Below are 16,336 nucleotides of genomic sequence, written 5' to 3' on the forward strand. Positions count from 1 at the left end.
AAACGTTAAGTCCTTGTTACTATTCCAAATAAAAGGACAAATGGAATGGAAGAGACTTCTCTCTGCTCTGTATCCACCTGGAACATGTAGGGCACACCCAAAGTTCTCTTCTTCTCTTCCACTGCATCTGTTATGATGAAGTCTGGACCTTCAGTTCTTCTGTCCAGTTTAGTAAGAAATGTACCTGCAAGATCCAAAACTGAAGAGGGAAAGGCCAAACCAGACAAGTGGCTGTAAACCTCTTTCCACAGGAAAAAATTGTGCACTTCCCTGCCCTTCCCTGTGGTGAGCAAGGAAGGAGTTAGGCCAGTCCAAGACCTAGTGGCTCAAGGGTCTCAAACGCCACCATCAAACACTTTGTCTCGAAGTTGCCTTGTCAGTATCTGATAGGATGACAGAAAAGCCACTCCTATGTGAAAGAGTATTTGCCAGAGATTCCTTAGTCCATGCAGGTAAATATTGCACAGACAAATGAAGACCAGGATGATGACCACCTTCAGAAGCCTGGTGGAGCTGTAGAACAGGTACAGATAACACTGCAGAGACCAGGAAACAAATCCCATTAGCAATAATGAAATGGTCACATGAGGGTGTGAAACTCAATACCCACAGATTCCCTCCTAAAAAATAACAGATCATGTGGATGGGGCACTTTATGATTTGAAAGATACACAAATGAATAAAACTCAATCATAAGAGTGAATTCTCTCCAAAACTGAGAAAATTACAAATGTGTGCACACACACTCATGCACAAAATACAGGTCTCCTATGTTGAGCCTGTGGGCCACAGATGAAACATCTCTATTTTTAACATATTTAATGACCCCATTTTTTATGATTCAAGAGGTAATAAAACAATCCAAAGAACATCTAGACTGTCAGAGTTATATGAGGCCTCAAATATCATGTAAACAAAAATCCTCCAGATTACAACAGGAGAAACCTGAGACTCCAAAAGAGAAACTGCCCAAAGGTTCCCCCTAGCTCACTAGTGGTAAAGCTGAGACACAAACCCAGGGCTTCTGGGTTTCCCAATCTCTTTATTCTCTAATGCTCCCACTCCCACCCTCATGAATGAGCATGTTTGTGAATGAGTGCACATGCATACACACAGAGTTTTCATTTGGATGATAATTTAAGTAAGGTTTTTTGAATGATGGGAGAATTTGGTTAAAATGCCAAAATGAAGTGGAGTAAACAGAGGTCTCAATTTCTATATTCTTTAGCAGAAAAATACTAAACATCAATCATCTACAGAATTCAGAGTCAGCTGTAATTTATCAAATTCTCTTAAGAAATAAGCCAAAGGTAACAGACTGCTTTAGCCTCTGCCTCAATCTGTGGTTATGGAACTCATCACAAGTAGGGCAGTATTCCACTATGTAAACAAATTCTGAAAGGGAAATAGTACTGTAAATACAGGATGTCGAATTGGGAACTTTACTGCAAACATCTGTATAACTAAAATAATAAGCTGCTTTTAATTAATTACATGGGAAAATCAATCTTATTACCTTATTGGTCCAAAATAGGCCACCCAAGAACCAGTGACCCCCTAACCAAATTAAATACTTTTGAAATTACATTTACAAATATAACTATAGCATTAAAACTTACTACACAATTATAATACATACAAATAAAATTTTATTGTAAATTGTTTTTAATGCCAATAAATGTGTTATTACTGTTCTTATCTTCTCAGTTACTTATCATACGCTTGACTAAGAAAAGATTGTAGGTTTGTACAAGCCAGAATGTTTGTTTGTTTGTTTTGGGGGGGAGAGTGAGGAAACAAGAAAGAGAAGAAAATATGCAAACTGTATTTCAAATGAAAGAGAATATTAGTCATGTCATATAGAACTTCTCAAATCTGGCTGAGTTTACACCATTAAAAAGTATATATTTAACCCTTATACTCAAAGTAAAATGGCAATTTTATCTATATTCAGCAAGACATATTTCTTATTTAGAAATTGGGTTTTTAACTGCTTGAACACATGGGTTGATGGGGATATGATTGGGGATGTAGACTCTAAACAACCACCCATGAAAGAAAATGAACCATGGAACCATAGAAAAATACTCTTAATTAATTAATTAATTAATTTTTTTCAAAAGAAAAAAAAAAGAAATTGGGTTTTTATACCTTGGAAATAATATGAAATTAAAATGTATTGGCTATTTGGTCCAAAGAAGTTAAACATTTGTCAAGCACTGGAATTTGCATAAGCCCTCTTGCAGCTTCCTTTTATACTATGACACAGGTGCAGCAATTTTATTCATATAAGGAATAAACTCACAGGACTTAGAGCACTGAGTTTCTTACTTTTAAATGCAAGGGCAAAATGAGATGATCTCCAATGCCCCTTTCAACTCTAAATCGTGTGATCTCCTGACCTCATGGCTATTCACAGATTGTCAGAAACTCAAAGATTTAGAGGTGAATGGAAACCGAGAGGTGTCTAGTCTATGGCATCATTATGCAGATGAAGAAGCTGAGGCTCAGAGACGATGTGTGACCTGCCTCAAATCACAGAAGCAGCAGAGCTGGAATCTGAAAGCTGGTCTTCTGGTGCCACATCCAGGGTTACATGCCAGAGACGGCTTTTAAAGATCATCTGATCTAATACTTGAGAGATCCTTTCACGCCATTAGAGGTTAGGTAATTTGCTTAATTAGGTTAGGTAATATAGCTAGTGATAGATTCTTGCTGTTAACTATCCATATCTATTTGCAAGTACAGAGAACTTTTACCAGGTGCTGAAGGTACTTTAAAGTAATAAAGTGCTGTTATCTTTTAAGTGTTTTATAACAGACAGACCTTTCCCTGTTGGGAAGAGAGGATTAGTGGAAATTTTATTGTTTCTCAGTTCATTCCAGAGGAACTAAAGAGTCTTACTTGCTTTAAATGGACAACTTATCTGAAAAAATGCTTTAAAACAATCCATCATTTCTGTTGTATTTCTTTATGTTTGTTTCTTTAAAAAGAGTCCAAAAAAAAAAAGAGAGTCCAAAAAAATGCCTAGAATAAAAAGAGCACTCTTTATGGCTAATTTCCCTACCAGTCTGCCTAATTTAGGTTTTTGATTTCTAAACAATATGAAAAAGATCTATTCACTGAGAATACATACTTATGTATCTAAGTAATGAGTATAAATCAAAATGTCACTTAGGTTAAGCCAAGTAAGATTGTTTGCTCAACTCAAGCTTCCTTTGTCCTGCCTGAGAATACTTTTCAAAATGAACCTGAGTTTAGGTTTGGCTCTGCTGTCTGACTCACAGCAAGTTGCAAACTCACTGGGATGGATCTGCTTCCTCAGCTGTAAAATGAGGGCACAGCACTAGACAATGTTTAAGATTCCTTCTGCCTCTAACATTCTATGTTTTAAAATTCCAATGAAAATATTATGATGTAAAACAAATACCCAATAGTTTGTTGAGACTTCAGACAAGAACAATAAAATATACAAATTTAACCTGCCAACCAAAAGTTAAACAAAAACCCACCTGAAAAATGCAGGCTACAAAAGGGATAAGAAATGCTACTATGCTTCCGATTGCCTCTGGATCATCCTGAATCAGGTACAAAAAAAATTTTTTTAATGAGACAAAGAAAAAGAGAACCAAAGTTTAAGACACACAAGACTGCCTCCTAATTAGGCCTGATACAGCTCAAAAATATGGAGCTCTATAGAGATGACTTCCTTAGGGCATGAGTCCAGTATAGTAGTCTCTGGCTCAAAAGAACATTTTATAAAATTATAAATGTAAAATCGTTTTAGCTACATAATTCCAAGTTGCTTTCCAAAAATGGCTCTTTATTTCATAGTTCTACCAATAACATATTAGTTGCCTATTATTCCATAACCCTTCTTGACTATTATCATTTTGTTATCTTTGCCAATTTGCGGGATGTGAGGTAAAACCTCCAAGTAGTTTTTATTTCCATTTCTCTTATTATTAGTGTTTTGGAGCATTCTTTTATGTGGTTGGGAATATTTGGCAATTCTCTTGAAAATTATTTATTCATATCTTTTGAGCACTTATCTGCTGGCTCTATGGCTATATAAAAATCATTTATATATCTTGGATATCAAACCCTTATTAGAGACTTTTGATACAAAGATATTTTCCCATTCAATTAATTCCCTTTTTATCTTAGGCACATTAACTTTGTCTGGACAAAAGCTTTTCATTTTTATGTAATCAAAGGTATCTATTCTAACTTTTTGTAATTGCCTCTCTTGTTTGGTTGAAAATACTTCTCCTACCCATAGCTGTGTAAAAAAGAATTCTTTATTCCTTTTTTAATTTAACAGGGAACCTGGAGGTCCTCATAGGGATTAATAAGCCCACAGTGACAGGAAGTAGAAAAGAGAGACAGGAAGGAGAAACCATAAAGACAGGAAGGAGGAACCACAGAGACAGGAAGTGAGATAGGAGAAAGGTATAAAAGGGGGTCAGTTGCTGACAACTGGGTCAGCCAGTTGCTGACAGGGCTGGCAGTTGGGGGCAGTCAGTTGCTGACAGTTAGGGCTGGCAGTTAAGGGGAAGTTGGCTGTTGAGAGTGTGTTGGATTAGTTTTGATTGGGCTGGATTGGGTTGGAACTCTGTGGGATGGTTGTTATTAGTAGTAATTATAGGCAGTGTTAGGTAGTAATTATAGGTAGTTATAGGATAACTAGTATAGATATTAGGAAACGTTCTTTCTCTACCTCTTTCGTATAGTTCTCTCCTTTACTATATTCATTTTACTATATTCATTTACTATCTCTATTTTAATGAAACTAAATTGCTAATTGTTAAAAGCTGCTAAAAGTTTTATTTTCTCAGGCTTAAAGGGATAATATTAATTTATAACTCTACTATATTCTTATTAAAACTTAAATTATTAAAAGCTACTCTTTTATTTTATCAAAACTTCTAATTTAACCCTTACAGCTGTGAAAAGAATATGATCTTTTTCTCTTCAAAAATGTTTATAGTGTGTTCTTAAGAATTAAGGTTGCATATCTATTTAGGATGTATGATGGAATGTGGTGTAAGGTGTAGTCTAATCCTAATTTCTACCAAACTGCTTTCTAGTTTTCCCCACAGATTTTGTTTTTTTATTTATCATTTTATCAATCATCAATTTATTTAAGGAATTTCTTCCCCTAACTAATTCATGTCTTCTACTTTATCAAACACTGGATTATTGAGTTCTTTTGTTTCAGATTCCCCTTTCTCTAATATGTTCCAGTGAGCTATTTCTCTATTTTTTAAACAATCTCAGATGGTTTTGATGATGGCTGCAATTTGAGGTCTAGAAGTGCTATTACCCTTTGATCCTTACTTCTTTTCATCATTTCCCTTGATAGTCTGGATATTTTCTTTTTCCAATGGATCCTGTTATTATATCAAGTTTTCTAAAGTATCTAATAAATTTAATTTGCATAGCTTTAAAAGTATAAATTATTTTTAATAATAATCATAAATTTAATAAATTTAAAAGTAATTTTTATTGTTTTGGCATAGCCTAACCACAAGTACTAAATATTTTTCCAGCTCTTTAAGCTGTATCTTGTTTTTTAAGGAGTATTTTTGTAATTGAAACTATACAAATCTCTTATGTACTTTGGTAGGTCAAGCTCCAGATAGTTTATGCATTTTATAGTTTTTTGGAATTGAATTTGTCTTATCATTGTTTATGCTTTATATCAGTAATATTTAGAAAATGCTGATGATTTTTGAGGATTTGTTTTGTTGCCTGAAACTTTATTGAAGGTAAATACCTTTGCTGATTCTCTAGGATTTTCTTTTATTATCATCAGCAAATAGGAACGGTTTTAACTCCTCTTTGCCTCTCTATATGCCTCTGATTTCTTTCTCTTATCTCAGTATTGTTAACATTTCTGGAACGATGTCCAATCATAGTGGGGAGTAGGTTATCCTTCTTCACTCCTATGTTTCCTGGGAAAGGTTTTTGTGTATCTCTATTGTATATGCTGCTTGCTTTTGGTTTTAAATGGATATTTTTATTATGTTAAAAAATGTCCCTCTCTGCTTGTACTGTGTAGGGTTTTTAGCATAAAAGAATATTGTACTTTGTTAAATATTTCTTATGTATCTATTGAGATGATCATGTGGCTTGAGATGTTTTGGTTTTTAATATGGTTATGCCAATTGTTTTCCTAATCTTAAACTACTTTTGCATCCCTGGCATAAATCCCACTTGTTCATAATCAATGATTATCTTTAGATAACTCATTATAATGTTTGACAGGATTATGTTTAAAATTTTTGAGTCAATGTTCATTAATGATATTGGCCTATGGTTTTCTTCCTGTGTTTTATCTTCATATTTTTCTCATAAAAATATTCTGGCAAGGTGCTGTGAACCTATTAGGATCAGGAGTTTTTTTCTTTAATAGTTCCTTTATAGTTAGATGTATTTTTCTTTTATGAGATTGGATTATTTAAGATCCCTACATGGTCTTCTGATAATTTGGATATTTTACACTTTTGAAGGCATTCCCTCTATTTCTTTTGTGTTCTCTGCTATTATGTTGTAGATCTTGCCCTATGGATTCCCTTTTCAATTATGCCTCACTCCCAAAATAATGCCAATTAATGCAGGTGCAAAAGAGGTCAATGATCTATGGTTGAGGCCCCTCCCCTATTACATTTCTGATTATCTGGCCCACCACTGGTCTATACCCTCCCCAGCTATCCTTTTTTTTCCATTTGTCTCAAAATCTCCTCCCTGGGTCTATGCTCTTCCACAACCCCATGTGCCAAATGCCCCCACAAGTCTGAATTCCCTCCTCCCTACCAAAGTGGACAAGCAGACTTTTCAAGCACTAAATCCCCCAGGCTACACACAGCACAAGGTCCCCATCTCCCTTCACATACCATCTCTCTTCACCCATAGAAGTATTCATCAGTGGGACTCCCTCCCACCACCAATGCAAAACAGTGAAGGCAAAGTGGCCTGTCTGGTCTCCTTTCACCTCTTCCTCACCCATTTTCCTATCCTGATCTTGTTTCCTGAGACCAGACAGGCCACCTTGCCTTCACTGCTGGTCCCTGGAGTGACACCCACACATTACACATTCCTCTCTAGCCTCCTGCTCCTCTCCAACCTTCTCATAGACCTTCCCAAGTTATCATGTAGTCCTACAAAAGAACACTTATTCACCTATATATAGGTAGGTTGTTGCCAGATTCTGTCCATAATGCCCCATACTTAGTTGGATTCAGCTGTAAAGATGCACTTAACCACTAGGCCACACCTAACCATGTGGTATAGAGCCCAGGTCTGAAGCCCAAAGCCAGGCCTCACTGCCCCTTCCCTGCCCTTTTTTTTCTCCCCTCTCCAATTCAGCTTCCAAACAGCTGCTAGACTAGTATTCCCAAATCAAGATCTGACCAGGTCATTTCCCTGTTCAGGAGCTACAATGGCTCCCTGCAGCCTCTAGGATAAAATGTAAACCCCTACTTCTGTTCACTGGCTCCAATCTCTGGTCCCAGACTTATTTCAAACCATTCCCTTCTACAATGTCAAAACTGGCCCAATGAGCCCTACATGTAAAATGCCCTCTCTCACTTCTGTGATTTTCCCTCCCAGGCCACTTCTGAGGCCTGGAATGTTCTCTTAACCCTCAACTCTTAGAATCCTTAAGGCACTTTAAGACTCAGCTCAAGTCCTACATCCCATGAAAGGCCTTTCTTGATACAGCCAGGCCTTAGTATTCTTCTCACCTACCTCCCAAAGGACATTGTATATTTTGTATTGACTTAATTCCACAAGTTTTCCCTTCAGTATGATGAAACCCCTCAAAGGCAGAGACTGTTACACTTTGAACTTCATATCCCTAGTACCGAGTACACATTAGGCCCTTAATGAATACTTTCTGAATTGAACTAAAAAGTCTTTTTGTTTAGCTGTGACGTCCTTATAACTTCCAGTTCCATTTAGAGTAAGAATGTCAGCATTGGCAAGATTAATTTCTTCTACTACCATGTTGACTTATCGATTACTGCACAAGAATCTTACATTTAGAGTGCCAACAATTAAACTAATATTTAGAAAGACTATATGATTGTTATTTCCTCCTGCCCCAGATATTGCCAGAACAAAAAGAAGGTCACACCAGGTTGAGGGCCATTTTGTGTTTTTGTTTCATGGATTTCCATAGCCAAAGAATCCATCTCTGAGGCACCAAACTACTGATGACTGGTCTTTATGTATTTACCTGGGCAGGTCATTAAACGGACAAAAGTCAATCACTTGGGTCATATTCGAAGACCTCATAGGGTGGAAAAGCCTGTCAAAGCTTAAATATATTGGCATCACCTTTGAGAACCCAGAGCCACCCCAGTGCTATAGTGAAGCATAGGAATAGAACCTTTAAGATAGCAAGATATAACTACAAACAAATTTTACAGGTATGTATGTATATATACATACAGGCATACACAAACACATATATATGTATATATCTCTTCCATTAATGTCTTTATCCAATATTTTGTCATGAATCTAGAGGCAATTCTGGGTTCTCAAAGCCATGTTTACAGGCGCAAACTCTAGCAGGTTCAAGTATGCTGAAAACATGGACCCAGCAGCAAATTGAGCTTGATGGCCCAAGAACCAACCTAACCACCTGGTTGCCTAACATATTCCTTCCCCTTTTCACAACCAATCTAAGTACTTTTTCTTTTCCAATGAAGGACTTTTCTCTGACTTTGCCTATCTCTACTCACTATCTTCTTTCCCTTTTTTTCACAGCAGCCTTGGTTCTTATGATTTTCCTATCAGTCAATGATGAAAAATTTAGTTTAGCGATCTATTTGTAATGGGTAAAAGGATTTTCACCAGTTACTAGATCAGGTTTTATAATGTCACTGGTTTAAGGGCTTCCCTCTAACAATGATGGATGTAATATCTCCATTACATGGATCATCTACATCAGTGGTTCCCAAACTTTTTTGGTCTACCACCCCCTTTCCAGAAAAAATATTACTTAGCCCCAATTATTTTTTTTTCATTTTAATAGCAATTAATAGGAAAGATAAATGCACCTGTGGCCATCACTACCCCCCTGGATCACTGCAGCACCCACCAGGGGATGGTGGCGCCCACTTTGGGAATCACTGGTCTACATGAACTACTGTGACCAATAAGTACTAATCACCTGATGGGCAACTTCCTGTGATGAAACTCCCTATACTTAGCTAGACTAGTTCTTGGATGACCAACACAGCTCACTGCAGGGGCCATATTTCTAGTGTATTAGGATCTACCAGAGCTTAAAGCCCACTAGCACAGCCTTCAAGCATTCAGAGTCATCTCTACATTAAGTGCAATCACAATAGAGCTTGAGTAGCAGGCCTATAATTACATACTTTAAAAAAAATGTATGTATATATGTGTGTACCTACACACACACACACACACACACACACACACACACACACACACACACAGCTGTAAAAGAACAAGTTCTATTTAGCATTCCAAACCCTGACATGTTCACCCAAAGACCCAAAGGTCATAACGTAGACTGCTAAATTTGCTCCAGGCTGCAAAGAAACCCCAAAAAACACAAAATCTAAGAGCTGAAAGGGACCTTGGGGACAGTCCAACCTTCTTTAAATCAGCATCCATTCTACAACATACTTGCCTATTGGTCATCTATCCTTGGCATGAAGAGCTCCAGTGAAGGGAACCCACTTATTCTGGAGATAGCTCATTCCATGCTAATTTTTAGGAAACTGTTCCATAATCAAATTTAGGCATGACTCTTTACAACTTCTATCAATTACTCCTAGTTCTGCCTTCAGCGACCAACACCTAAAGCATCCTTAGGATGCCAAAAAATTGTCCAAAATAACTTTCATTTTTTTCAAAACTATACCACATTGTTAAAAGACTACTTGCTTTCAATGATTAAAACCTTCATGAATGTAATAATCCATAGCTACATAACTTAATAAATAGACTGCCTCCAGATCAGTTTCTTCTACCATGGTGGATTACCCTACAATTCCATATATGAAGGAAAAAGTTACCTGAAAGGAGTGCTCTGCTAGATGAATTCCTCGAATAAGATTCAAAGCAGCACACAGGATGTTTAGAATAAGAGACAGAATCCCCAAGGCTGTCACTGGTTTCATCCGGTAATTTGGAGCTTCATAATTTAAAATAACAATATTAAGTTCCTAATGAAAAGTATTTCTGATTACACTGTGCCTACATAAAGGAAAAGCTAAATAAACTACACCTCCCCCTAATTGTAATTATGTTGCAGACATAATTTATGTTGCAGACATAATTATAGGTATATTAATAAAAATGAAACAATGGTTAGGAATCCAAAAACAAAAGTGGAAAGTGATGGACAGAAAGGATGTAGGCCTCACGGGGGCACTTCTTCTAGACACCCCCACCTCACCCCAAACAGATGTCTTGGATCTATTTTTCCAGGTTTCAGCTAAAAGCAACTTCTTGTGATAACAAAGAGTGCTATGGCTTTATTTTTATATTGTTTGTGAAATCATACAAGCAATTTAGTTACATAATTTAATGTTTACCACAGAAAACATAGTTTTCTTCTTATCTGCTAGGTATAAAAATATTCTTGGTCTTCTGTGCTGGGTATAAAATATTCTTGGCCTTTCTCTTCCACTTCCCTCCCCCCAATCTAGAATTTTTAAAATGTTTAGAGATTTTTCTGGCAAAAAGGGAAACATTCAATGTATAAGCTATTCTTAGAATATTTAGAACAAATGTCCATTTTATTTTGCCCTTTTAGAAATCCTAGGAATTGATTCTCTCTACAACGTCCACAGACCATCTTTTATTATCCTTTCTTGTCCTCACATTTACCACAAAATAACAATCAAACCCATCGCTATTGTTAGTATGTTAAGAGTTCCCACTGAGCAATTCAAGGCTTCCCCATTAGAACTGAACATGCTACCTTTTTAGGATTCTAGCCTTGAGACACAAGAGGCTGAGCCAAAGCACAGTAAAATGTCCTAGAAAGAAGGGCTAAGTTTAAACTTTCTGGAATTTGTATTTTTGTTTTAAGCAGTCATAACTACTAGAACATTCCTCTCCTAAATATATAGGGTTGGATTTTTTTTTAACCTTACCTTCCACTTAGAATCAATACTGTGTATTGGTTCCAAGGCATAAAGCAGTAAGGGCTAGGCAATGGGGCAACTTGCCCAGGGTCACACAGCTAAGAACTGTCTGAGGCCAGATTTGAAAACAGGACCTCCCATCTCTAGGCCTGGTTCTCAATCCACTAAGCCACAAAGCTGGCCCCTAAATATGTAATTTTAATTGTGTGAGGACATGGCTTAGAGGCCAGATATCTGTGCTATTCTATAAACTTAAGTTGCTACATTTATGACCTTGAGCAGCAAACCAGTTCTGCCAATGATGGGACTCGGCATGGTTAATTACCCCCAAGTTTGGAAGAAAAAATTTTACTTGTATTTTCAGTTGAACCTAAGATAACCTAGGATTTTTCTAATGTCATAAAAATCATGACTAATAAATTTAGGGTAAGCAGTGGAATTGTGCCTTGGCTATGGGAGGAGGGAAGGGAAAGAACATGAATCATGGAAACATGGAAAATTTTTCTTAATCAATAAAATTAAATTTAAAAAATAAAAAACTGGAAATGAAAAAATAAAATAAAATAAATGTAGGGTAAGAAAATGGAAATAAAAGAAACAGGCAATTATATTTTATTTTAGCAAGACGAAGAAACCAAAATTCTCAGAAATTGACCATCAATTTTCTTGTATAAGCAAGAAATATGTAAAATTATGAATAATTATGTGCTAGGGCCTAGGCAAATAATAAAGAAATAATTCGTGAATGATCATGGACAAACAATTCTTTACCCAGAAGCCAACCTAATGATATGGGTCTCATGCATCTCTAATTGGCTTGTCTTTGGTCAGCAGACAATCTGGCATCAGAATCGTACTTGAAGCTTTCCAGTTTGAGAGAATTTGCCAGAGCTTCACCTCTACTGGACAAGGAAATCCTTGAGAAGCCACAATCACCAGTCTGTGCTCCAAAGAAGCATAACTCCCAGGGTAAAGAGGTGGAAGAGAGCTTAGGGATCCAGCCCAACTCTTTCATCTTAGAGATGAAGATACTGGAGGGAAGTAACTTAAGGCCTAATTAGCTCATTTGTAGCAACAGTAGGACTTGAATACTGGTCTCCTGACTTCAAATCCAAAGTTCTCTACAGTACCAGATGTTGCCTCTCTATAATTTTCATTCGTAGAATCAATTCTAGGCACATTAATTGTTCAGTTTCCCAGGGTATCAGTATGATCTTCCCTCATATAATTTATTCACATAAAAATTCAAATTGCAATGGAATCGTTTTTCAATTTCCTTCTAGGGAAGAGGTTAGTCTATGTTTATTTTACACATAAATAAAACCATTTCGAAAAAAGTGATGCACTGTATGTATGATGATGTATATCCTCTATCATTACCAAACACTGTCACAGAGCACACCATTCAGTTCACTCACCATATTCAACTAGCTTGGGTGAGTGACTATTTTTCAGTCCATTCATCACGTCTGTATCCTCTAGTCTCAGGACTAGTGGAGGCTGAAGCACCAACTCTTCCTGAATCTTTTCCAAGCGGTTCTTCAGTTGAGAAGAGCTTGCATAGTTAAAATGCCATTTCATGTTCTGAATGACACTATCTGTAAAAATAATCAACCAACTTTAGCAGAATACAGATTAGAATTTTTTAGAGATTCAGAATTTTTTTATTAGAACTTGCAAAATGAAGTTCACATTTCCAAAGAAGCTAATAACCCATATTCTGAATACAGTCAAATGACTACAGACCATCATTCTATATATCAAAATCAAAGTTTGCATTTGTCACTATTAACCCACTTTATTAATATTTGAATACCAGTCTTCATGGACAGAATGCCAGAGCATATTAGTCCATTATATGATCTTACTAAGTATGTGAACTATAAAATTTTAATATACTGAGTAACATATATATCACTGGCCAAGCAATCTTAGCATTCATCCTTTTTTGCAAATGGTACTGCTCAAACTCAAGAACTAGCAAAATATGTTGTGATGTTAGAGACAATTATCATCTTCAGCTAAGTGTGAGATTGAGAGAGGAACACAAGCTATGTGAAGGGAGGAAGGGGACCACCTTGCCACACTGGTGAGTGAGATGATCAAGGCATATCACCTCATTTTAAGGAGGAAGGAAGGGGGCAGTCAGGTGTCTGAATGGATAGAGAGCCAAGCCTGGAGATGGGAGGTCCTGAGTTCAAATCTGGACTTAGACACTTCCTAGTTATGTGACACCCCCACCCTGGCAAGTCACTTATCCCCTCATCACCTAGCCCATATCACTTTTCTGCCCTGGAACCAATACTCAGTATCAATTCTAAATCAGAAGGTAAGCACTAAAAAACAAGGAGAAAGGGTTCCAGGTTAAGATGGCGGCAGAGTAAGAAGCAGCTCTTAACCTCTCCTGACCGAAACATACAAGACTCCTCAAGGGGACATAAAAACAAGTCCAGACGAACAGAGGAACCCCACAACAGGGCACAGCGTGGAAGGTACGTGGAATTGGGACATTTCCATGCTATAAAGGGGTGAAACAGCTCTCACTAAATCGCGGGCTGAGCAACCACCCCACCCCCACTCCCTCCACACACACCACCTATAACGCCAAAGCCAGCTAAAAAGAAATAGAGCAAGTTTGGGGCACCCCGCCTGTTCCTGAGAGCAGCAAGATTTAGGTCCCCAAAAAGCTAAAGAACGCACACGAACTCTGAGCGCGGGTGGAGGCAGACACAGCCGCGAGCTAAGGCTCTGAAACCCTGAGTGGGGAACAGTGCAGACGGGTATACACTGTGGAAGCAGTGCCCTGAGACTTGTAAAGAAACCTCCGGCAGAGGATCAAGCAAGGGGGTCCACCAGGGGGCTTGACCTTGGAAAAAACAAGACCTCAGACCTCAGGCGCCAAAAGACTGCACACAGTCGCTGAGCGTGAGGATAAAGCTGAGAAGCTGCTGGGCTAATGATGGCTACCCAGACTCAGGAAGTTCAGAAGAGAAAGATTAACAACAAGAAAAAGAAGTCTTTAACACTCGACAACTTTTACACAGAGAAAATCCAGACAACTGAGCAAACAGAGGAGGAGAACAAACAAGCATCCGGACCCTCCTCAAATAAGGAAAACGGGTCACAAGCTATGGAAGAGTTCAAAACTGAGATTTTGAGGAAGATGGAAGAGATCTGCCAAGAAAATAACAGTTTAAAAGGTAGAATCTTGCAATTGGAAAGTGAGGCTCAGAAATCAAATGAACTGATAAGCAAATTGAACACCAGAAATGACCAGATTGAAAAGGAAAACCAGTCCCTAAAGGCTAGAATTGAGCAATTAGAAGCTAATGATCGCTCAAGACAACAAGAACAAATAAAACAAAGTCAAAAGACTGAAAAAATAGAAGGAAACATGAAATATCTCAATGAGAAAGTGACAGTCCAAGAAAACCGGTCTAGAAGAGACAATCTGAGAATCATTGGTCTTCCAGAAAAACCAGAAATTAATAGAAACCTGGACTCCATACTAAAAGAAATTATTCAATAAAATTGCCCTGAAGTCCTACAACAAGAGGGCAATATAGACATTGAAAGGATCCATAGAACACCCATGACATTTGATCCAGATAAGAAAACGCACAGGAATATAATTGCCAAATTCAAGAGCTTCCAAGCAAAAGAAAAAAATCTTACAAGAAGCCAGAAAGAGACAATTCAAATATCAAGGAGCACCAATCAGGATCACACAGGATCTGGCAGCCTCCACGCTAAAAGACCGCAAGGCTTGGAATATGATATTCAGAAAGGCAAGACAGCTGGGCCTGCAACCACGGATCAGCTACCCATCAAAATTGACTATATATTTCCAGGGGAAAGTATGGGCATTCAACAAAATTGAAGAATTCCAAGTATTTGCACAGAAAAGACCAGGGCTAAATGGAAAGTTTGATATCCAACCACAAAAATCAAGAGAAACATGAAAAGGTAAATAAGAAACAGAGGGGAAAGAAAGAAAACTCATAATTTTTAAATTTGCCTTTTTAAGGGCCTCAGTAAGATCTAATTATCTGTATTCCTATATAGAGAAATGTTATGTATAATTCTCTGTAGTGAACTCTATTCACTATTATAGTAATCAGAAGAATAATTCACAGGGAGAGGGTAGAACACTAAATAATCTAAGATGACATGGGGGATGGGAAAGAGAGGGTGAATAGTAGGGGACACCAAGAGAAACTTGAGTGAATAAGAAAATAGGATATTCTATTACACACAAAGAGGGCATGGGAGGGAGAGGGGACAAATACTACTATAAGAAGGAGAGGAAGAGAGCATAAAGAGGTAATAATCAAATCTTACTCTCAGTGTAATCAACCCAGAGAGGGAAGAGTAGCTATACTATCCATTGGGACATAAAACTCTTATCTAATCCTTCTGAGAAAGTCAGAAGGGATAAACCAAGGGGAGCAGGGGAGTGGGGAGGTCAAAAAAAGGGAGGGGAGAAGAAGGGGGAGGAAATTCCTAAGGCCTTTAAAAACAAAAAGAGGCGAAAAATAAGGGAGGGGATAGAAAGGGAAGTTAATCAAGGGAGGGGATAAGGGACAGCGGTTTAATAGCAAACCACTGGTTTATAAGGAAATAGTAAAAGAAAAAGGGGTAGGAATAGGAGAGAATACGAAAATGTCAGCAAATGCACAACTGATGATTATAACTCTGAATGTGAATGGGATGAACTCACTCATAAAACGGGAACAAATAGCAGAGTGGATTAGAAACCAAAATCCTACCATATGTTGTCTACAAGAAACACATATGAAGCAGGTGGACATACACAAGTTTAAGGTTCAGGGCTTGAGCAAAATCTTTTGGGCGTCAAATGAGAAAAAGAAGGCAGGAGTGGCTATTATGATTTCTGACAAAGCCAAAGTAAAAATAGATATGATTAAAAAAGACAGGGAAGGTCATTACATCCTGATTAAAGGTAGTATAAACAATGAGGAAATAACACTGCTCAATATGTATGCACCAAGTGGCATAGCACCCAAATTCATAAAGGAGAAACTGGCAGAGCACAAGAAGGAAATAGATAGTAAAACCATACTAGTGGGAGATCTAAAGATCCCTCTTTCAGATCTAGATAAATCAAACCGATAAATAAATAAGAAAGAGGTAAGAGAGGTGAATGAAGTCCTAGAAAAATTAGATTTAATTGATAT

At 37.4% G+C, this 16,336-nt stretch overlaps 1 protein-coding gene across 1 annotated transcript in view; it reads right to left on the bottom strand.

Moving 5' to 3' along the window:
• Positions 1–335: 335 nt before the first annotated feature.
• The window catches only part of SEC22C (SEC22 homolog C, vesicle trafficking protein), a 24,828-nt gene continuing 8,827 nt past the window's right edge, over positions 336–16,336 (bottom strand). The window contains exons 3-6 of the mRNA XM_044656970.1: positions 12,557–12,736; positions 10,062–10,180; positions 3,513–3,578; positions 336–536 (exon numbers count right to left, since the gene is read on the bottom strand). Of these exons, the coding sequence (XP_044512905.1) occupies positions 336–536; positions 3,513–3,578; positions 10,062–10,180; positions 12,557–12,736 (566 nt within the window). The remainder of the gene's footprint in view (positions 537–3,512; positions 3,579–10,061; positions 10,181–12,556; positions 12,737–16,336) is intronic.

The sequence above is a fragment of the Gracilinanus agilis genome, chromosome 1 (genome assembly GCF_016433145.1).
Source record: "Gracilinanus agilis isolate LMUSP501 chromosome 1, AgileGrace, whole genome shotgun sequence".
Lineage (NCBI taxonomy): Eukaryota > Metazoa > Chordata > Mammalia > Didelphimorphia > Didelphidae > Gracilinanus > Gracilinanus agilis.